This window comes from Etheostoma cragini, chromosome 12, assembly GCF_013103735.1.
Source record: "Etheostoma cragini isolate CJK2018 chromosome 12, CSU_Ecrag_1.0, whole genome shotgun sequence".
NCBI lineage: Eukaryota > Metazoa > Chordata > Actinopteri > Perciformes > Percidae > Etheostoma > Etheostoma cragini.
The window spans coordinates 3,552,354-3,576,706 of NC_048418.1; the positions used below are offsets into that span (position 1 = coordinate 3,552,354).

At 40.3% G+C, this 24,353-nt stretch overlaps 2 protein-coding genes across 6 annotated transcripts in view; one reads left to right on the forward strand and one right to left on the reverse strand.

Annotated features, from left to right (window-relative positions):
- Positions 1-1,863: 1,863 nt before the first annotated feature.
- LOC117954265 (dentin sialophosphoprotein-like) lies at positions 1,864-21,082 on the forward strand. 5 transcript variants are annotated; one of them, XM_034887916.1, is made up of 11 exons: positions 1,864-2,144; positions 6,050-6,134; positions 9,661-9,822; positions 11,734-11,931; positions 12,703-12,861; positions 13,890-13,970; positions 14,922-15,078; positions 15,901-15,945; positions 16,389-16,856; positions 17,808-19,387; positions 20,227-21,082. In XM_034887916.1, the coding sequence occupies exons 1-11, from the start codon at positions 2,083-2,085 to the stop codon at positions 20,272-20,274; spliced, it is 3,045 nt and encodes a 1,014-aa protein (XP_034743807.1). In that variant the 5' UTR covers positions 1,864-2,082; the 3' UTR covers positions 20,275-21,082. The 5 variants fall into 5 exon arrangements, with proteins under 5 accessions (XP_034743807.1, XP_034743808.1, XP_034743806.1 ...); XM_034887917.1 differs by having other exon boundaries at positions 1,865-2,144; positions 6,050-6,107; XM_034887915.1 differs by lacking the exon at positions 1,864-2,144 and having other exon boundaries at positions 5,844-6,134; positions 17,808-18,745; positions 18,803-19,387.
- The window catches only part of LOC117954273 (tissue factor-like), a 29,086-nt gene continuing 10,531 nt past the window's right edge, over positions 5,799-24,353 (reverse strand). The window contains exon 8 of the mRNA XM_034887939.1: positions 5,799-5,860. The gene's annotated coding sequence lies outside the window, so the exon portion shown is untranslated. The remainder of the gene's footprint in view (positions 5,861-24,353) is intronic.

A 24,353-nucleotide genomic window follows, 5' to 3' on the forward strand; every position in this document is an offset into this window, starting at 1 on the left:
TAAGATGGCAGCAAGAACTCAAGCGCGAGCACCACTACACCACTAAACTTGAAGGGATGTGTAGAAGATGTGAAAGGAGAGGGAATTGTTCTGCTTCAGATTGTGTTGTTACAATGATTTTAAATAGAAAAAACAAGTTTATGTTGTTAGTTAGTTCAAGTGCCTGGGTAAGAGAACAACTGGGCTAATTTAGGTTCAGGTAGGCCCTATTTCATTTACATGACCAGGCTACATGACAGAATGCATGCACCATTAGGCAACATATGCTACCAAGTTGCCGTCACAATTGAAGGTTAGGAGACAGAATTTAAAGCAGATAGTTAGTGATTACATTTAAAATCTCAACACACTATTACCAAAAAATTAAAGAATGAAGTACAATTCCATTATTCACTGTGAAGGCACTACAGCCAAACAAAATGGAAAGCAATTAACAGAAAGCCATCAGGATTGAACACTGATAAAAGCCCACTTAGAGACTGAAAAGTGTCTGTTTTCATGTGCATGTGTGTGTGTGTGTGTTGTTGTTTTTTGCAGGGAATGTGGTCGTGTGTTGTTTTTATTATCAGTAGTCAGGGTACAGATATGTTCAGGCCACACTGGCAGAGAACAATAGACCATCTGGGATCAAGAACAATAGTAATGTCAGATGAAGGGGGGAAAGAGAGAGAGTCAGGCAGGGGTGAAGGGCATGAGGGGGAGAGAGAAGGGGTGTGAGGACAGTCCCGGAGTGGGAGAGACTGTCAGTGGCACGATCAACAGAGAGAATAGACAGACAGGTCGAGAGAAAGGGACAGACAGACAGACAGACAGACAGGAAAATACTGTCTATTCATCTTCATGGTTCATGAGTTTATTCATTGCAGTGTCAGCACCCCTCCACAGAAGCCTTTTACTACGTTTGTGTTTGTCAGCGGTTGTATGTCTCCCTCTAGTGTATATAAGGAACTACTGCATACTGAGACACCTCACATTACTACAATACGTGTGTGTGTGTGTGTGTGTGTGTGTGTGTGTGTGTGTGTGTGTGCGTGCGTGCGTGCGTGTGTGTGTGTGTGTGTGTGTGTGTGTGTGTGTGTGTGTGTGTGTGTGTGTGTGTGTGTGTGTGTTGGCCAAATCAAATTGAACTATATTTTTGTCACAATATTCTAGCAAAATATTGTGAAAAAAACCAAACGAATATTACTAAGAGGATAATCATGAAGAGGGGTGAGACAGGCAGATGTATTTTAGACCAAATGGTGTGCCATATTGTCTGTTAGAATGTTGACCCTGAGCTGCAGGCTTTATGCAAATATGTGATGGTAATTAATCAGTGGAAAGGGATTTGTTTTCTTTCTGACATTCTGGGGATTTTAAGGCTGACATATGGTTGGTTTGTTTATCAGGACTGCTGGAACACACAATGGTGAGAATCAGGGAAAAAAGAAAGCTATCAAATACAGTGTGTTGTACCCTATGTGTCTGTATTCAGTCTATTCGTAAAATAAAATGTAGCATGACTTCAGCATGCATGGCTTTTTTTTTAACCAAACTGAACTGGTAGATAAACGATGCAATTAGTTTTTGTAGTCTGACTAACAGGGATGCAGCAGAAGAGCAGCGCGAGACCTGCGTCAAGCAAAGCGTAGAAAACTGGGAACAGGATTTTCTTTTAGAGTGAATGCAGCATTTTAACATTTAATAGTAGTCAGAACAATGATGCCCCATGCTAAAATGACAGAGAAATATCACATATTGGTGCATGGTCTTTCACGTTTGGCACTTATTTTGTTAAATGCGCTGACAAGTAAATACCAGAATATGACGCCGTCATACGACCTGGTCTTATTTTGAAAGGTTATACCGGAAGTCCTGTCTATCTTTCAGTTTGACGCTGTAACCACAGCCGGTCTGACTGTCTACGCTGCCAGAGCTAACGCGTTTTCCCTCTACACGCCGCTCGGTTACCGGAGACAAAGCTGAGAGTGGAAGGACGGTCCCGTTGTCTGCTGGTAGATTTACGGGCACTGCAGCAGCACGAGTCCCCTCGGTAACGGAGGCGGCGGTCAGTCAGAGGATGAGAGCGCGAGCACTGCAGTAATGATGCGTTTTATTCTGGACTGCCTGAGGACGCCGAGAGCGAGAAACCCGAAGGATGAAGGGTAAAAATACCGTTAACGCTCTTCCAGAAATAGTGACAAAAGTAGGCTATATCCTAGCTACATTTGCACGAGTAGCAGGTTTTCATAATTTTAAGACGGTTTTAAACTTTTATCAAACAGATGTAAATATAAACGGGGGCTAGGCTACCTTTTAAATAGAGAACAGATTCAGGCATAAAGTAAATAGTGCAGGCTACAGCAACTCAGGGCCTGCCAAGGTTTGTGTTTTTTAAACAGACAAGCTTAATGAACCTAACGTATGTTGGTATGTGATGTGTTTGCGAAATATACCTTAAGCCTACCTACAGTGGCGTACTAACCAAGTTGGCCCATAAGTACTCAAGTAAATAACATTTTGACGTGCTTTTTCTTTACTTGAGTATCATTTTCCCATTTTCAGCTATTTCTGACATTGCTCATTTAAAATGACATTCACTTTCTTTAATGTTGCTGATACTATGCAAATAATATAATAGAAAATATAGCCTGGCTGAAAGCTTATACTATTATCAATTTTAGAGAGTGGAAAAATCGTGTAGCAAAATAATAGCCAATAGTAATTCTTTAAAAAATCATATACACCTAATGAAAAATGAAGCCAAAGGAATGCCAAGAGTGTTAAAAAGTGATGCCAAGTGACCAAGTGTCAGTAATTAACAATGCAAAACGTGACATCATGACTTCGCGTAACCATTAACACCGACTTTCTTAAGTCAAGTGGAGTGTTATCTGTACTCATTTTGTGTTATCCGCGCGTCTGTCTCAACGTATACGCCCCTACCGTGTTATCGCGAGGAGAAAGCCAGGGTTGAGTTTAGGAAACGTGACCCGCGGGTTGGGTTTAGGAAACAAAGACCTGGTTGGGTTTAGTAAAAAATAAAAAAGCCAACGGTTGAGTTTAGGAAACGTTACACACGTGACACGATCCCCGGTCTCCTGGGTTAAAGTCCTGTGTTTTACCCATCCACCACCACGACCAACCTCTCAGTGCAGATTTGCAACCTTTCATACTACGCTACGGTGTAAATTCACACGCTATCGCGAGGTAATGTAAGTCAGTGGAGGCCAAACCGTGTAGACAAACACTCTAAAAAGCAAAAGCATGTCATGAGATCAGTCTGGACAAGATAAAAGTGAGAATTTGTTAGCATTTCTGGAACGTTACTGCAATTGTTGTAATTTATCAGCTAGTGCTACTCACTGAATGTAGACTGTTGGTATAAGCTGCCACTGGCCGCATACTTCACAAGTTGATCTTTGTTACATGGCACGCCCACTTCACAACCAAAAATGTTTGCTTGACTACGCAACACGCCCGCTGTGATAACTTCATGGATTAACGTACTTATTTAAACCAGGCCCCTAGAAAGTGCTTTGACGCTGATTTGACAGAGACAAACGGTGGAATTGCAACTGCTGTTTCCGTCACGTGATGCCACGGGGCCCAAAAAGACTTTTAACCATAGACTTACATGGCAGAAGAGACGTGTGTAAATCAGTGGATTAATCTTTTTGAGCGTCACAAACCCTGCAATGGCTTGATTGTAACAGGCCTTCGTTAAAATAAAAACGTTACGCGCTAAAACTTTAAACCCACACCGCAATCTTTTCCTAAACTTAACCACATAGTTAGGTTCCAAACCTTTTAACCTAAAGGACTCCTAAACTAATGAAATAATATTATGTCAGTTTAATTAAACTGACATAAATTAGACCACAGACCCCCATTTTAATAAGATTTCGTCCCATGGTCCCCCATCTGACAGGATTTTTGCTTTATTTAATTTGTTTATTACAGAAAGTGCATGGAAGCCATGACCAATATAACACTATTGCATTGTGTTACTGATGGATGGAATTGTAATGATCTACTAACGTCTTAGCTGCAAGATGGTCCTGCACGCAGTGTTCAGTAAATGTTTCAGGGTAATTGATTAAAAGGGATTAAAAACCTCAGCAGAGCTCCATTTGGCTGATTATCTTTGGCTTTGAAAGTACAAAGGAGCACTTTCACATCATAGTCATTGCCGTAGTCAAAGTTATAGTTCAACTGAAATGAATGTCTTTTTTAATTTGATAGAAAAGCGTTCTATCACACAACATTCTGTAATGGACATAATTTACAGTATCCAATCTGGAGATGCCTGAACAATATTGTCTTATAAGTTGGCTTTGTGAAAATAAAAATGCCTGCTTCAAACAGTCATGCATTCTTCAAACTGAAAGCATTTTAAATTGATTGATTAGGTGAGTCAGATCCTTTTGTTTCTTTTAACAGATCAGAACAGTGGAATCGGCATACTTACCAAGTGAAGCATCCATGAATGAATGAGTGAACACATAAAGCAGCCCTTGCTCCCTGCCAGTAATTGGGTTAACATCAGCACAGTTGTGTAGTGCAGGCTTGTGTTACAGTCATGGACTGTAAGCCCAAATCATAGTGACACCATAGCTGTGCAGTAGAAATTACTCACACTGTCACAAGCTCAGACTCAAATGGGAAAGAATAATTGACATGATTAATCACATGTTTAATTTGTGAGCTGTCTTTAAAACCCCAATGGGGTGTCATATAGTTCTTTACAATTCAGCTACAAATGATAAGTAGCTTAATTATTGAGTTAGACACTACAACATATCCCCATTAATTCCTTGTTTGATTAATTTTTCAAGCTGGTTCCCGGTTCTCAAACGCAAGTTGTTGCTGCTTTTGCAGACTTTTTGACTCGTCACAGGAGAAGCGTGCCTCTGTTCTATTCAAGATTTCCCGTGAGTGTAACAGCGAGCACGCATGCCCAATACCAGCAGGTTTGTCCCCCCTATATACACAAAAATGGCTGCTAACCATAAAAGCTGATTTGTGTTGCATTGAGTCACTGTGACATGTTTACACATTTGTCGGCGCGCACAGAACTGCGCACATTCAAAATGTGTATGGCTTATAACACGCAGGCCTTACGACTAGGCAAATATGAAAAGTCACATATGTGTTTAACACGCTAGCTTTAGGTTTTTGATCTTACCTATTCTGCTCTACAGCAGCGTGGAGTTTCGAAAGAATCGCTCTACGAATCAAATGTATTCCTATTATTATAATCATTACATATTTTACACGATTTGATTAGAATTGATTTACAGTGATGAATAGTAATTTTAATAAAATCATAAACCTTATAATAAATGTATTACAGGTGTTGAATGACTGAAGCAGGAAAATTGAAATTTTACAATGAATCATCTGGCCACATATTTAAAATACATTTGAGAATGATTATTGATTGATTGGCTACGTTTGCCTGTGCAAACAGCTGCTCTGTGCTCTCTAGGACTTTTATGTGTGTGTGTGTGTGTGTGTGTGTGTGTGTGTGTGTGATGCATACTGCAGTGGCCAGTGATGGAGGGGGAAAAGGAAATTAAGGAGAAGGTGAGGGATGTGTGAGGACTAGAGAAGCAGCATGACGAGGGTAGGAGGGAAAAAGAAAGGAGGAGGAAAGACATTAAGGGGGGAGAATAGAGGAGAGGAAATAAATGTTCCTATGGATTGATAACTCTACTCTGCTGCTTTAACTCTGACTCATCCCTCTCTCCGTTCCCATTCTCACATTGGTGCATTCTGCCTGTATGCTTCCCTCACCCCGGGCACACACACACACACACACACACACACACACACACACACACACACACACACACACACACACACACACACACACACGTTTAGAGAGGCAGCTCCGCCTCCTCTGCAGTGTAGCGAGGGCAGCAATGGAGGAGCGTGCAGTGCAGCAGGAAAAAATAGAGGAATCATGGGAAGGAGGGCATGATGCGGGGAAGGCAGACTGGAAGAATGAGTGCTCCCTCTCTTCCCTCCTTAAACACTCCTGTCTTCTTTGCTGGTCGTCTCCCAGGAACACCGACGTCGTGGAAACGGATGAGAGAGTCCTCGCCAAGGCAACCGAGATCAGAGTAAGAAGACCGCAGCACCTAGCGCTGGTGTGTGCATGTTTGTGTGTGTACTGTACGTCAGGTTTCCATACATCTTTGTGAGTGGGTTTTGTGTTGGTATCACATTTTTCTGTTAATATAAATGATGTGGGCAGGACATAAATCATAAGGATGCGTATGCGTGCGTATGTAAGGTATTTCCAGTTTGAGACTCCTCCATCACTGCATTTCCCATGATGCTTTCATGTGATGTCATGATGCTGTCAAACTGTCCACAAGCTGGACAAAGCTATAAATACACATAGGCTGAGTGCAAGTCTGGGTTACCAACTGGGCAAAGCTCGGACCCTCAGGGGCCCTGAAGGCCCCAGCTTTACTATTATTATAAAATATATTATACTATTATATTTATATTCTATGAACTCCTAGCTGTTTTGCTTGGTTTCCCCTTTTACACACACAATATGTCTTTCCTTAGCATGCCATGCATTGAATAAGTTGACACTCACAGAATACTATGAACACTATTTTTCCAACTATGACAATATTCCAAATTTCATGAAGTTCTTGTAAACAGTATTTTCAGTTTGGACATTCCGAATACGGCTTTTTTCAAGTTATAGCATTTTCTGATCAAGACGTGAGATATACCCTGTTTCTATTAAGGTTTTAGAAACATTCTTTGGACATTTGGAACATGTGTCTCAATTGAGGTTTTTACCACAGTTTTACGGCCAGCTCTGTGCGTTGCGTACACCAACCAACCAGTCTACAGTTTGCAAGGCTGTAGAAAAGACAACATCTCTGGTCAAAAGGAGAGACACAGCTACTTTTAAACATTATTTTTAAACATTCTAAAAGACTTGGGCACCAACAGTTTTTGGGATATTTGTTAAAAATTGCGACTCCAACCTATTCAAGGAGGTGGTTGAAGGAATGAAAGATGGAGGACCGGTCAAACAAGTCTGCTACTTGTAGAAAACATAGAAAAAAAGCCTGCATGTAAACCAGAGTATTAGGTGAATATTTGTTTTCATTAGCCATGTAAACAGCTTATCAACAAGGGCAAAAACTGGAATATTATTTGCATGTAAACATAATCATTGTTATTCTGAGGATATGTTTGGCTACTCAGAAAGCCATCATTTGACATATCAGTGGTACTATACATGTTGGACAGTAATTATGAAGAAGTTGGCTTGTACATCTACAGGTTTTTAAAACCCCGTAACTATCTGAATATGAATGTACAGATATATAACAGATGGGACATGCTGAGCCTTAGTCCTGTCAAAACAAAAACAGCTTAGCTTTTTATAGCTTATATTTTTTTACATGTTGGTGAATCTGCCACATGAAAAGTGATGCTGCCTGAGCTACCAGCAGTATCGGTCTGCACTGAAACCCTGGACGTTCAGACATCAAGCACCGGATTACTTTGATACTAAAGAAGAAGTCTAACATTTCTGATTATGATGAAGCTCTGGCGTGACAGGGATCAGGGCTGCAACTGATTATTTTCACTATAGATCGATCTCCCATTTACTTTCCCCGATAGAAAAAAACCTCTAATTATTTATCAATCATCAAAAGTGTTTTCTATTGACCAACTTATTGACGAGTTGTTTGAGCACCAATGTTGTATTGAGTTTCCGAGCAGATTGTTGGACCTCTGACCTAGATGGACCTGTACGCGATACAATACTGATACCACTGGAACATCTGTTTGGTGATCATATCGGACATTTAGAGTTTGAGTTTTTCATCTGAAGAAAAGAGATGCCCATTTTGACACAATGTGTCAATCAAGCTCACATTCATCAAATCAGCACAAACTAACTGGCACACAGAAAGCCTGTGGCGGGCAGTATCCCAGCCAGAGCTGGGTAACGTATTCAACACTTTTTAGGCACCGACCAAATTGCCTCCAAAGTATAGTCCTCATCATTCAATATCGAATTTCAATACCTAACAGGAAATCTCATCAATGTCAATGAGACAATAAGCACACAGCATGCTTCTACCAAGATCTAATAAGGTCTGTGATTGGGTGTCTAATGTTAAACATCGTAGAAAACACACAGGAAAGACTCTACGTTACGAAACGGGACTCATGTAGTAGGAGCTGAAATAGAAATAAAAAGATTGGTGACGAAACGTGTAATGTTGTAATTTATTTTTGTTTTACATTATTGGTATCAAAAAAACAAAAAAGTGTTTAGGAACTGTTATTGGTATCAGTACCGGTATTACATATTTTTTAACAATACCAGCCCTAATCCCATCATGAAGGGCACTTGTTGTTGGTTTAAACTATAATGAAGCGGCCAGTTGTAGTTTGCAGCATCCACTAGTTCATTCCAGTCCTGGCTCAGTGTTTATTCTGTTGTAATATTCTGCTCTAGCATGAATGGAAACATGTTTCAAAATGTATTCACACTGTAACTAAGTATTTTTATTTAAGTACTGTACTTGTACTTTACTCTAGTCTTTTCTTTTCATGCCACTTTCGTTTATAAAATCTGATGTTTTATTATAAATTAAACTACCCAACAATATACAGGCCTATGAGTACAGCTGAAATGATTAGAACATTAAACACTTATTTGATTGACAGAACTGTTTGGATATTTTCCAGTTTCTGGGTGAGGATGTAAGGATTTTTCTGTATTGAGTACTTTAAGTTCTGGAATTAAGTACATTTTCCTGATGATACTTGCATACCTTTACTTAAGTAAGATTTTCAATGCAGGACTCTTACTTAGTATTTTCACAGTGTGGTATAAGTACTTTATAAGTAAATGATCTACTTCCACCACTGGGATGGGTTACAAACTTGTTTAAAGCTATAGTGCGTAGTTTCTGTGTCCCTAATGAGGAATTCTGAGTTATGAAAACTGCACCCCTTCACGTAGTTGCTAGTAGCCAAGGAGGACACATATGATTAAAAAAACATGAGAGACTCTTCAGAAGAGGTAAATATCTTTACTTGAGTTTCTGCACGGGAAAGTCACCATTGCTGACAGTCATAATTAGCATTGCAGCAACTCATTTGGCAGTGGCTTGAATGTATCGGATGTTCATAAATATCAAAAAGTTACGCGCTGAAGCTTTAAAGGCATATTCATCTGCTTTGAAGCTAAGCTAGCAGAGTTACCCGCTTACAGTTTTTAAGCCGAATTAGGCTAAACAACAGTGCTAACTTGTTCAGTGGACACACACAGATGGAAAGGATATGAATGTTCTTATCAGACTTAGGGTAAATCAACAAGCAGTGTTCCAATGGCCAAGAAAGCTGCCATCGATCACATGTTGAGCCAAACGTACATGTTGATGTGGTCAAGCATTCGATGAGGTAGTTATCTCTGTTCACTTTTAATAACAGAATACAAATCAAACTATTCTACCTACATAGGATCCTTTGGATTTTGTGAAAGAACATTTCACCTCTGTGTGTGGGTGTGTGTGCATCTTCATGCTGGTTTATCATTCCTCATGCATGAAAAAATCATTCTTACATCCTAAATTGTGTGTGTGTGTGTGTGTGTGTGTGTGTGTGTGTGTGTGTGTGTAGGAGCTTGAGAATGCAGTGGCGGTAGAAAACTTGGAGCTCCAGGAGCAGCAGTCGGACCGCAAGGAGCTGGAGGAGACTCTTGTTAAATTAGAGACACACAAAGAAACGCTGGTGCAGCAGATAAAGGCAACGAGACAGCTGTGCTATGAAGAAAGTCAACAGGTAATGTAACTAATATATATATATATATATATAAAGTCTGATGTGGAGGTAAATTAATAATGCTACCTTCCCTCTGAAAGCTATTTATTTTAGAGGTTTTGTTTCAGTCTGTGATGCACTTCTATGGTCCGAGCAGATTTTTTTCAACAAAGAAATCATACTTAATCATTCAAATCTATGTGTAATGCTGTTGATATTATTTCAAACAACAGTATACAATTGCATTTCACTGGACAGTGTTCATCTCTATAATGGTCATATTACTAGTACAGTGTATTTGACAGAAAACCATATGCTGATAATTATAATTGCTAAATGACTAGTCTGGCTCACCAGGTGTACAGTGCTGGGTAAAGTACCTTCCTATCCGCTATCTATTTTGCAAGGGCACTGTTGCTGCATCTGGTGCTCAGCCCTGCCCAGGACGGTTGGGATTGGTTTTACCCTATCTCAAGCTAGATAAACAGTGGAGCCTGATCTAGCAACCCTATTTTCCTTTGTTTTGGGTTTTTAAGTAAATCATGGGTACAACCATCTTTGACATTTGTCCAGTATTAAGCAAGCTACAATGTAAGTTAATAGGACAATTGTCCAGCTTGTATTTACCTTCACAAAAGTGCTTGTTTTGCCGCTGACAGACTCAAATTAATATTCTAAGTGTCTAACAACATTATGGAAAGGTTTTCTAAGGAGGTCAATCTTTATGTTAAAAAGTAAGATCCTTTTTTTAAACACTAAAACATTCAATAAATTGCGTTCGTTAAAGCCACCACACTCCATGTAAACAGTAATGTTAGCATCATGAAACACACTTCCTTCAAAATCAACAGTAACAAAATAATACTATGTAAAAAGACGTTTTGGGTCATCTTTCCACTTTTCCAACCATCACAACTCTAGTTTTGGTTGAAATAGACACATAGTTTACCAATTTACGTATCAAAATATGTTGGCTCTATACACGCTAAATGTATTGTTGTTGTTTTTTTAATTGGCGTTAGCGCTACTGACCTCAGAGTTGTTTCTGGTTAAACTAAAGATCGAGATCACATTACTGGCTGTGTCTCAATTGTTTTTGCGAGTATGTAAACAACTCAGGTACTACAACTATATAATTCAATGTCAGTACACGAATGTTGAAATGACATAACATAACCGTCCCTAGTAGCCGTGATAAATTAACGTGAAGCTAATGCTCCTTTTGGGCTCTAAACGGTCTCAATCTTTCAAATACATCTCCAATATTTACCTGGGGTTTGTTAAGTTCCTGGGCACGAAACTGTTGGTCACAAAACATGCCAGTGTTTTTAGGTCAGGTAGAATCTATCTTCTTTTGATCCTGTTTGTTTGTGCTGCTTTCATGGCTAAACTAACGTTACAGTTGTAGTAAGCTGGGTTTACGTTTTTACAGGTAGATCTGGCAACCCGGCCTGGCTGTCAAACTGGGTAGTTGATAACAACACACAGGCCAAAACACAAACAGAAATTTTGTCATGGAATGGAAATTACAAAAGGAGAAAATACTTGCATTAGCATTGTTGTCAGAAAAGTCTTGCCTTTCAACTTAGCATGTTTCCTTGATATCTGTTGATGCATTGGGGTCATTTTTGGATTTATTACAGTAAATACATTACATATTGGACCCTTAAATAGGTTTTAACGGCCTATCTCTGTTGGGATTCTTTCCATTATGTTGTCAGACATTTAGAATAATTATGTCACTTTTAGTGGACCAAATTGACTTGGTGTGTGGCTGCCGGTTACAGCGTTCAAGCTCAATGCTGGACCAGTTTCAAAGTGTGTTTCTTCCCACATACACACACAAATGTAGGAAAATAGGGTCCAGGTAGAATAAACCGCAGTTACCCTGGAAAGATTAATAATCATTGACTCTCTGCCCTTTCTTGCCAGATCCTGTCTCTGCAGGCGGAGGAGGTGCTTAAAGAGAGCCAGGTGGAGGAGTATGAGAGGGAACTTGCCAGAGTCAGGTGGAGGCTGAAGAGGCTCAGAGATGAGGTGAAGCTGGCCAAGAGGAAGGTGCAGGAGGCCGGAGAGAGGGACACTCCTCTGCAAGACTCCATTCGGCAGTCCTATGAAGAGATCCTGCAGGTACCTGAAGACATGCATGTTCTCATATGTATTAGTGTTTGTTTGTATCTGTGATAGCAGTAGGCTTGAACAAAATCAATACTAATCAGGGTTTCTCTCAGAAGAGTTTTTAGGCCCGATAGCAGGGTTCTTTAATTCGCCTGGGGCCAGTCACAGACTGATGGCGGCATTAATGTAGAGCCCAATAGTTTCTCTCATTACAGATTCATAGACAGAATTGCAAAAGTAAACTAAATGAAACTTTGCGAAACACTGAACAGAGACCGCAAACCAGTGAGCTCAGAAAATAAAGACAGTGGTTTGCTAAGCTTGACTTGAACATCACTTACTACCACCTATTACATGTTTACATAGAGCCTGTAGTTCACTAACAATCAGAGTTAGGATGCCCGGATAGCTCAGTTGGTAGAACAGGTGCACATATCTAGAGGTTTATTCCTCGAGGCGGCGGGCCCGGGTTTGATTCTGGCCTGCGGTCCTTTGCTGCATGTCATTCCCCCTCTGTATCCCCTTTCATGACTTCATCTGTCGTGTAAAATTAAGGCCTAAAATACCCCCAAAATAAAATTCTTTAAAAAAACAATCAGAGTTAAAGCCCAGGCAACACCTTCATCTGATAAAAGTGTCTTTTCCTGCAAGAAATTCACTGAATTTGAAAACGATAAACTCTGCCTTTCATTCTCATACTTAGAATGAAATGTTAGGAAGTGCTTTCTTTGGTAACTAATACAGATGTTTCCTCATGACTCCTTGCTCCTCCTTTCCTTGTAGGAGGAGCACACTCTGTATTCTCTGTCAGGAGGCGCAGTCACTCCAGAAAGCCAGCTGGAGGAGTCAACTTCTCCTGCAGACACCACCGAAGATGACCCGCTGCCTATGAGGCCTTGGGGAAGGAGCCAATCACTGCCTGCCTATGCTGACCTGATAATGGTAAATCACAGTAATGATGCTGAGTACTACCTAAAGCCTTTTTAAGCCAACGCTGTAAAATAATTGGTTATGGTTGTAATTCTGTAGTGACAATACTGGAGTAATCTCAGTTTGGGATTGCAGAATTATATCTCTGCAACAGACTGGGGATGTGGGTTTTGAACAACATTGACATTTACCAGACGATAAAGGAAGTGTATGATTCAGTTTTTTGGATCTTGACCCATACAAGAGACTAAGGACTTGAATAATAATAACGGCCTGCTGCTTTGATTTAGACCACAAGTGTCAAGCTCAAGGTCCACAGGCCAAATCCAGCCCACATGTCATTTTAAGTTCACACAAATTTTGTCCCACCTAGTTTTGATTTCTTTTTCAAGGTTTTTGTCACTTTTTAAAAGTTTTTGTCACTTTTTCCAAAGTTGTTGTTACTTATTCTGAGGCTTGTGGCACTTTCTCTAACTTTTTCTCCATATTTTTTCAAACTTACTTGTAGTTCTGGCCGCTTTTCTCTATGATGGCTGAGGATCTTTTTGGCTAACTTTTTTAGGGTTTTGTGTTGACTAAACTGTAACTGAGAAGACTATGTGAGACATGCATCAATCCAGTCAAAAATAAACCATGCATGTCTGGCCCGTTTTTTCAGTGAAGTTGAGTTTGACACAGCTGATTTAGACCATTCTTTTGTTAAATGCCTTGTGCAAATCCCCACATGGAATAATAAGGACTAGTGCAGAGTGTGACCTTTTCATTTGTGTAATTTCATAAATCTGAGACAGATCTGGGCACTGGTAAGATGGAGGGAAGTTTAACAATATATATTTACACGTACTACCAACATTATTGTGATGCAAAGCTGGTTGAATATTGGCAAAGTATCCTTTTAATATAATACAGGTGTGGTGTGACTGCATTTATCCAATTGATCCAGTTTAACTTTATTTACTGTGAAGGAACATTATTTAAAAATATTGTTCATGTTAAAGCTCTCTCACTGTCTTTTCCTCTCTGTCTGTGTGGGGGACCAGAGGGCCAGTGGCTCGTCTTTCTGCAATAATCTAGCCAATACCAGAGAAGAAGCAGACGACAGCGGGACCAGCTCCCCAAAGGTTTCACTCCCACAGAACACCTCACATCACGCACTACATTAATTATGTGATACATGCAACAGTGTGGAGGCTAGGGCTGGACAAATATTCAACGGAATCATGTCGGGATGAAATCGTATATTGAGATATCGTGATACACAATTACTTTGTCTAACTTGATGAAACCATGCGCATACTTGCTCAATTTTCTCAGAAAATATTTAGTGAAACATTATCAGAGAATATCATTTGAAGAATTGCAGATTTGTTTCAAAGGAGAACTCCGGACAATTTTTAACTTAATCTTGATCGCTACATGTCTACAAGTACTGTCAATAGGAAAACAAAAGACCAAAATCGGTGCAAGCTAACTGGAGTTGCTGCAGCTAATGGCCAGAGCTCCCAGTTAGCTCCAGTACCAGTAGTGGCTGTATATTCTAAATAGTGCTTTTGTGCATCTTAGCAGACACAAAATGCAACTAGAACCACAAGCAGTTATGACTGGTTCCAAGCCTCCCCGTGCAAATTTAGGGTCATACCAAGGAATAATCTAAAGTTTGGCTTCGAAAGCATTTACTTTGGTCGAGATATGGCAAAGTTGGTGTTTTCATAGTTAACTACACAAATTTGTTTGTGCGTAATATGCGCTGGAGATGATATGTGCCAAGTTATGTGCAGATAAATCACATGGTCTAGGAGGAGTTCGAAAAAGTTTGTTTTCGATAAATCTCGATTTTTCACAAATTAAAGTCTAGGCGGAAATGGGCGTGGCCTAAATGACAAGATTCAGTTGGATCCAGGGAACACGTGGACATATGGTTTTTAAATGTCCGATGTACAGTTTGGGAGTTAGAGGGCCAAATGCGTTTTTCTGCGATAGGGCCACCTGGTGATGGAAGTGGGTAAATGTTTGCCCCTGAGGTCTTTAATTGTCTCATTAATTGAAAAACACTGTGTTGTCATGGTTCACAGATGGATAGATCTGACATAGAGGAGGACCTAGAGGAGGGAGCAATCAACAATGAAGGGGAAATGGAGAGAGAGATGGAAGAGTCCACTATGAACCCAAACCCTGTCAGCCAACTGGACTTCTACCAAGCCGATCCCTTCGCCCACTGTCAGAGTGACCGTATGTATCAGACATGGAGCCTAAGCCACTGTCATGCTGATAATACCTTTTACTGAATGACTTGGTAGCAACAATAAGTTTGATATTTAGATGCATATGGTCATCCATATGTCACAAAACAAGTTCAACTTGTAAAATGGTTTGCTTTGCGGTCTAGCACTAAGTCTTCCAGCTGTATCAACTACTGTACTACCAGATCACACATAAGAGAGATGCATTTGGTCGTCAATCAACAAGAAAAGAATGCAGTTCTTTGATACTTTGATATTTGTGACTGACATCGGTGACCGATGGCAACGTCGGAGGGAGACAAAGCCATAAACAAACTTTTATACCTAAGCTTGTTTTACAAAATCCATTTGCCGCCAATTCCCTCTGTAGGCTAGAGAAACCTACACATCCATCAAGGATTTCACCCAAACTCTGTGCCAGTGGTTTGGTGTGTTTTCTTATGTATTTACGAAGTCGTAAACTCTATCCAATCCAATCCATAAAAAAGCATTAAAAAACCCAAAAGAGCCAGTGTAGGGAGGCCAGGACTGGTGTTCATTCATGTGTTCATGCCTGCGAGTTCCGGTTAAAAGATGAGCGTCCAAGTTTGTACTAACTGTAAGCTTGATAAAAGCACGAATCACATGCTCAAAAGTGCTCATGAGATAAGACAGGTTTAATTTTAGATACATAGTCATAAACTCTTTTCTCTTTCCCGACGGTCAAAGACTAAAACAGCTGTGCAAGTTAGTGTAAACAATCGTTATGTGTGGTTTGTCCAGTCGTTATATCTTTAAAATGATTTTCCAATTTCTCTGACTTGATTTGTAGATGACCTCTTCAATGAAGACCTGTTCCCTAAAACTGACTCATCCGGTGAGTAATAATACACCAGTAAACTACACTTTATTTTATTTGGAAGTTAAAGTTGAGTTAAGGTTCTTGTTCTGGACATGTTAATATTGGAGGTCAGGTATATGAGTAAAAGTTGTATTTACCACAAATTGTAATTATGTTGTTGTTTAAAACTCTGAATGCAAGTTTATACAATTTATTGGATTTATGTACTGCTGTTTTAAGTAAGTTAATTTACTCTAGTAGAATTTTAAAGTACTTGTACTATACTTGTATATTTCCATTTCATTATACTTTATATTTCTAATTCCCTAGAATATAGAGGGGAAATTGTACATTTTGCAATATGCATTGTTACAGAGAGGCAGGCGATGTCGACAGCAAACTAAACGGTTTATGTCATTTAATATCTCCAGATTAATGCAGTGTAAAGGCTGACTGGAGTGTCTTACCCTGTTTACCAGGTGGATTTGCTTCGGACCCTTTCAAAGGCAGTGACCCTTTTGCAGCAGATATTTTGTTCCCAGATGCCAACATAGGCACTGATGATGGGGCAGGAAATGTTGGTGATGAGGCAGACACTAGTCTGTCCTGTGCTGAAAACAAAGCCTCAACAGGAACTCAGTGCTTTGAATCGGAGTTCCCAGACGAAGACAGCGACATAGAAATAAGCTACAGTCGAGAGGACCTGGACGCCATTGCTGTGGTTGACGATTCTTGCGGATTTAAACCCATTCAGAGCTCATCAGAGGAGCTGGGGCCAGAGCCCAGCCAGGGTTGGAGGTCCCGTGGTCAGTATTCTATAGAATCGGACCCTAATGGGTATGAGCTGGACCTTGGCACCGTCTCCCCTCCCTCTGACATAGAAGAACAGAGTCTGGGATCTCTAGCTGGTGGGGCTACCACCGAGGCAACAGCAGGACTGGAACAAGGTAATTTATGCTTAAATCCATACACACGTCCTGCAGCCCGGCTACCACAGAACGGGCTGCAATGTTATCCTATGTGGCAATTATGCACCTTTCAGTCGCCAGTCTTCAGTAATGAAGCATGTGGTAGTTATCAAATACTCTTTTTCCTTTGCAACGTAGTCCAAATATCTGTGGTAAAGCAGACTGCTTCCCTTTTGTTTATTCATTTAGAAATCTTTGCCCTTCTGGATTTGTATTTGTATTCTTTGTTTCCCAATACTGATTCTAATACTTGAACTTGTGCATTGGCCAATACCGAGTACTGAGCCGATACCAGCATGTCATATAATTTGCTATGCTTTAACAACTGTTTGCTACTATCCATGTATGGATGTGATGTGATGTGATTTCTTGTCTGTGTGGCTCAGGGTTAAACTCTTTGTGAAACATGAACAAACACAGACATTGAATGTTGTAGAACTGTCTTTTATTATTCAGTTTGACAGTCAGTCATAACGAAAAAACAACATTAGTGAACTACTTTAACAGTGATTTTCTTATGGGCTTTATTATGTGATATTGGATCGGTGTATAAACTCCAGTACTTCCCGAAACCAATACCATCGTTTCAGGCAGTATCGGAGGCGATACGGGTACTGGTATCGGTAGTATTTGGCTTTCAACGCATGCATGGCCATTTCTCTTTTGGGAACGAGGTATTCTGGCTTAAGAGCGTGCTTTGTTGAAAAAAAAAATTGGTGGTCAAATTATACTTGTTGTAGACTTGTATGACAGAAGCTGGTAAAACAACTTGCGTCTGACTTTTTTGTGGATCATCTTTGACTTATTCAAAAGTACACTTTTGAAGTTTTGTTCCCCCAGTAACTGGGAGATGTTAAGAAGCTTAAAGACCAGCCAATAAATGCTGCTCTACGATTTGAAACTTGACCTCTCATTGTTCTCTTCTCCTAGGTCTGGGTTCTCGTTCAGCTCCGGCACTCCCTGAGTTTGACGAAAAAGTCCTGATAAAACCAAATTGGACAGGCGACATAGAGCAAACTGTGTCCTGTTATGTTGACTCCAGTGAGGGGGCCGAGTCGGTTGGCAACATCGAAGAAGAAGCCCAAAACCCTTTAACTCCCCAAAACTCACTAGACTCCCAAAACCTCTTCATCCAGCCCGACACAGATCACAACAGAGAGCTTAGTTTTGAGTTGAGCTATGAACAAACCAGTCAGTCTTCCTTTGACCCATATGGCTTTAAACTAAGTCCAGAACACTCAAGTCACACCCTCTTAGACCCTGATGAAGTTGAACTGAGCCCAGAACCTTCTGAAAACGATCTAAACTTTGACCCTGAGCCTTCCTCTTCTCAATCAGACCAACTAAACACTGATTGCTATGGGTTTGACATCACTTCCTCCCAAATGGCACGGGACTCTGACCCTTATGGCTTTAAGCTCAGTCCTGAGGAAGAGAACCAAGAGGTACTTGACCTCTGTGGCCATGATAACCAGGAGGCAATGGACCTTTGCCCCCATGACAGTGATGAGCAAATAGAACCATGTTACTATAGCAACCAGGAAGTTCTAGATCCTCATATCCATGAAAACCAAGAAGTGCTTGAACATTGTAACCACAGTAACGACGGACTGCTGGATTTATGTAACAATGGAAACCAAGAACTGATGGAACCTTGTAGTTTTGACAACGCGGGGTTGGTTAGCAATGAAAACCAGGAATTCCTGGATCTCTGTAGTCATGACAACCAGGAGGTGGTGGAACCCTGTTGCAATATAACCAATGAAGATCTACTTGAACCTTGTAGCTATGACAACCAAGAAGTGCTGGAACCTTGTCGCCACGGGAATAGGGAACTGCTGGATTTCTCCAGTCCTGAAAATCAGGAAGTGCTGGATTTAGATAGCCAAGACTTAGTGGATTTTGGTAGCAAAGAAAATCAGGAGGTGCTGGATTTAGGTAGCCATGGCAACCAAGACTTCCTGGATTTTTGTAGCAAAGAAAATCAGGAAGTGCTAGTTTCAGGTAGCCACAGCAACCAGGAACTCCTTGATCTCGGAAGCAATGAAAATCAGGAATTGCCAGACTTAAGTAGCCATGACAACCAGGAGGTGCTGGACTTGTTGAGTAAGGACGTTTTCCCTGAAGCGAACAATAACCAATGCATAGTAAAACCAGAGCTTGATGTCAGTTCCACCAACAACAGCTCCGACAGTGATTTGGCATCAGAAGACCTGCTGGGACTCGAACTCAGCTACTCCAGTACCAACAAAACCAACACCAATACTGCCGACACCCTCAACATGGCCATCGGCAACATGTCTGCCAACCAGGACACTGCACCGTCCAATGTTCCCACCAGCCACAACTTGTTAGAAGGGGATCTGGGCTCAGTGTTTGGCGCCGGAGGATACATCGGTTGTCCGGATGTAGCTGACGACCTCGAGCCTCTGGCGCGAAGGCAGGCCAACCCAGTAGCAGAGCCAGTACGACCAGTCAGACCAGTTAGGCCTCCTCGGCCCTCGCTCAGGGTGAGTTGGAAACCACACAGATGCAACTCACATGTTGTAGTGACTATTTTGTCTTGAGTTTGTTCATTGTCCTTCTATATTTATCTGTCCTCTCAGTTCTTAGTTTCCAAGACCTAACCCTAGACTGAGTCGGGCCGCATCCAGATTATTTTTGTTTTAATGGGTTCAATAGGGTCCCATTGTATTTGGGTCTGCATTTTGGATCGGTGGCAGTTTGGGGTGGCGGGGGGGCACAGACAACTTTATCTTTCAAATAGCATGGCATAGATTTTTGTTTTTTTAGATTTCTTTTTTATTTGAAAGGGACAACACACATTAATCAACATGAGCACTAAGTCTAACATGTAAATGTGCCAGATCTAGCCATGCAGGGTAATTTTCATTCATTGTCATGCAGTCCCTAGCAGGTTGATGGCTTAAAACATCTGATAAGCTACAACAATACAACACATGAGCATAAAACAAGAACACATAAGCATAGACAAGTAAAATGACCCGACCACTATTGCAGATCATGACAGCTGGCAGGTTGATGGCATGAGAAAAACACAAGTAGCATGCACAGTAGACAGTGTAAAAGTGCATAGACACACATTAAGACACATCAATCAGACAGAAGCACACACAGAGACCTTACTATAGCGAAAAATACAATAAAAAACACATTATTAAGGATTTTGGCAGCATATTTGCATCGTCAATAACCAATGTTTAATAGATTTGGGATAGGTTCTGATAGATGTGATTTTCATTTCACATAAGATTCCTAGTTGTCATTTCTAATAAATTTCAATTGTATTCATCATCATCCTATACCTTTTCTAATTTGTGTGTTTTAGGCCAAGGAGAAGGCTCAGTCCCAGACTCAGGGCATCGACCTGAAGTGATCGCTCACCAACCAACACTCATGGGGGGGTTACCATGTCAGCAGGGTTCCCATGACCACAACGGCAACCCAAGAGAGGAAGTGAATGAGGAAAGAAGTAAGAGGACGCGTGAAAAAATGGATACGGAGGGGGATGGTATACACGAGGGATGATTAAATAGACAGGAGAGAGAGATGTCATTCTGCTTTTTAATATATATTGCAATAATTCCTGTTTCAGATGTGTTTTTTTCTTCTTTTTCAAAGTTGAATCAAAAGATAAGCATTAGACTGACTGTTACCATTAAGGGAAAAAAATTGGCTTGTGGCTCCAGTCCATTGTGAGTGATTTATTTAAGTTAGGGTTGGAAACTATAACTATATGAAAATGAACATTCTTTGTGGGTGGGCTTATCCCTTGTGTTTTTACCCCAAATGATGCTTGTTGATCAATCATAAGGTTTAAATTATCTGTTATTTATTCCCTTTATCAGCTGCCAACTCTCTCCTGTGTCCTCCGAGTCTCTTAGTTAAGCTTCCCATCCTTTCCGACTTTCCTGTTTTGACAGAGCCTAATAAGTCCAAAGTAAAGATAATCTCTCCTTTTTTGATTTGAGCTTAATGTTGGAGCATGTGTATATGGACTGTGTGTGACTTTGTCACATAGATGAAAATGTAAATAAGTGATATACTCAGATATTGTGGTTTTCAGATTATATAGTCAATTAGTAGTTTTAGGTCTAAGTTGGACGAGAGCTTTATAAAGAGTTTGGTCGGGTTGTACAGTGAGTGCGTATCTATATCGTCAGCATAAGGAAATGCCCAGTGTTTTCAGTCCTCAGTTACTAGGTGCTCCTTAAAGAGTACCTTAACAGCTGACTTAGAAGCAATGTTTCACTGCCATCTCTGGCTTAGAGTTTCAAGCCCCTTTCACCTGTTTCACCTCTCAGCATGTTGTCGGAAGTGGGCTTTGTTGCACCTGTAACCACACCTGGCATCCCAGAGTACGCCTGCACATCACTGCCGAAAGGTGAGATGTTAATACGCTGGAGCTCGGCAAAGACAAGCTTTTCAGAAGGTGTTGAATTGCTTTTTAAAGCATTTTAGCCACTGCACTTCATATGTGAACACTATAATCAGCAGCGCTACACACATGGCCCATCACTGAATACTTTCAGCATTAAGATACCTCTACACTGCTTTCACTACATCAGTGTCCCAGTTCCATATGATGTACTGATACTACAAATTAAAAACTATGCACTATGTTTGACTGTGCATTTTGACTTTTAGAATACAAGATAGTGATTTCTTACCTGGTTCTAACAAAAAAAGAAGGATATGTGTGAAAGTACAGTATGTGAAACCGCGTCTTTGAAAGACTTCTTTACTGCCAATTTCAAGTGAGGACAAAAAAAAACAGCAAGCGAAAAATGCTAAAGTAAATGGAAAATTGACAAATCTGTTTCCTAAGCTGCCGCTGGCGTCTTCATACCTCTGTTTGCATTTTCTTCCCTAATTTACAGATGTGAAAAACTATGTTATGCTGCAATTGGGTCAAAATATTAGAAAACCACTTTGAAGTTTCTCTGTTTTTATCATGTAATCTTTTTATCCATTTTGTTTAGCGTGAGTACACCAAAACTCACGTAGATTTAGTGGCAACTAGAGCTGGTTTATTTTTTTCTCTAAATATAATATAGCTATCTGCAAATATGGTAGCCAATTATTATTTAAAAAAAACAGAAATGCCACGGCTATTGTTTTAGGTATTAAAGAATAGTGTCCTCCAGAGAGCACTGACAACTTTGTTTACATTTTAAAATGTCCGACTCACTACATATGTGATCACTTTCAAATATTTTCATTTAAATTGTGCATTCATGTGAAATTCATACGTTTTTAAACTCTGGATTTCAGAACCGGACTAAAATATCCAGAATCAATTGCACTATAGTATTATACTTATTGTCATAGGTTACTGCTTTTGCACTTGGAACTCATTAAATAAATTTAACTCACGGCTTCACTAACAGGAATGCCAATGTCAAGAAACCGCACAAGCAAAGCAATAAAATATAAAAGCAACTTAATATATTTTGATGTCCCCCTGTTCTGTTGTGACAATAGAACAAATAAGTTTATTTTTACTGCATTATCATCTTATTTTAGTGAGAACTAGTTGATAAATTACTACAACTAACTTAAGTTAGGGAAATCTGTTTTGTTACCCGTTTCTGGATAAACTGTATATCAGATTTTTAAATCACCAAATATTTGTATCAAGATCGGCCTTAAAAATGGGTCGGGCTCTATCGTGGGACCATAGTTTCCATCAACAGCACACTCAACAATCAAGCAGGTCTAATAAGCATCCTGACACCTTTTAAGCATATTTACAATAATGTAGTGTGAACTCACTACATACTCTAAACCTGCTTAGAGTCAGTGTGGAGTATGGAATTGGGACACAGTAAGAAACGGTCACGAGGCCGGATCGGGCACGATTTCATTGCTTTACAGCGCTATTCTCCAAGACGAATCGGACCAAAAGCTTATCCATGATTCTTACAGGCAGGTGCTTAAAGGAAGGTGTGATAGTCCATCACCTCCAACATGTTTACCCTCATCAAACCAAAGACATCAGAGAGGGTGGGGGGGAGTGAGCACTGATACTGCTCCAACACCATGGGCCCAGTGTTGGCTGCCTCTGAAGACTGCGATGTCCAGTCTATCTGTTGATGTATGGCTCTGGGTGAGGAGAGTACTTAGTCCTGCTGGTTGAATGGTGTCGGATCAAACTGCATGAAGTTCTTTAATCAGATCTAAATTAAGCCTTTGTGTTCTAGCTTCTGTTTGCCACTGATGGGCAGCAGAACATCACCTTTTAAGATGAGACGGGGTACTTGTTAGCTAAATGTTGCCTATTTACACATCCAGCAGACACAGAGCATTTATCATTCATTTAAAGTCTAATCTGTTAGTCCACCTGATGAATGTTACTCTAACATTTACTCTCTGTGGGCTCTATTTTGGTCTCCACCAACTCCTGAGAGAAATATCTGTCTCTTTAGCTCCTGAATTCTCCGCTACGTTCCCCTGCTAGTCTCTATCTGTTTGTGTGCTGTTTGAAGCTATGAGAGCTGTGAGAGTGTACCAAAACAGTAAAGTTGCAGCTGGGGAAAGAAATGAACTAAAACTCACAATAAAGCTCTGTTTCTGCTTGCTGTAAGGAACTCCACAAATACTGTGTAACCAATACATGTTATCCTCAGCACTGTACATTCAATATACCATGTATCCAATTCATGCAAATACAATGAAATATACATAAACAGAAGTATCCTTGTATCAAGTCAACAATGTGAATATTGGTGTGTCCTATGCACATGCTGAACATGCATCCCAGATCTACCTTGACACTGGAACAGACTTAGCAGGCTCTGAAGCAACATTTACGTTAATATTAGGTTTCGGTTCACGCCTACCTCATTACTACTCTGCCATGATTGCATGATAACACTGTGAATTCTGTAAAAGCAAACATTCTGGGGTTTTGTAAACGTGAAGTCAAGACAATGCAAATTCATGTTGTATAACCAAGCCATGACGTATATGACAGACATCAGTGAGACAGATCTGACATTGTGCTGGCATATGCTTGTCCTGGAAAACCCATAAAGAGGAATTTGTTAGACTGGCAGTGCTTAGAAAAGTTCCTCTGACACATGTCTTCATAATTCTGCTCTGGTGCACAATACTAATGATGAGTCAATAATGCCTTATGTCTGTTATAACGTTGTTACAGCCATAAGGTGGTGAATGCTGGAAGTATCTCTCTTTACAGAGTCATCTGAAAACGTTTTTGAGTTTTTGCTTGTTTCTGCTGTATTCTTCCGTTTCAAATGTATTCACTCACTATTTAACAGCATCTGTCTATAATGATGACCAAACATCATTCGTTTGTTTTGTTATTTTGTTTTCAGTACTTCTGAACCTTTTGTGTTCATATTTCAACCACATGATGTATCCAATCTTTGGCTCATTTGGGATAAAGTGTGTGTAGATGGTCCCTCCGCTGCCCCTGTTACCATAACTACC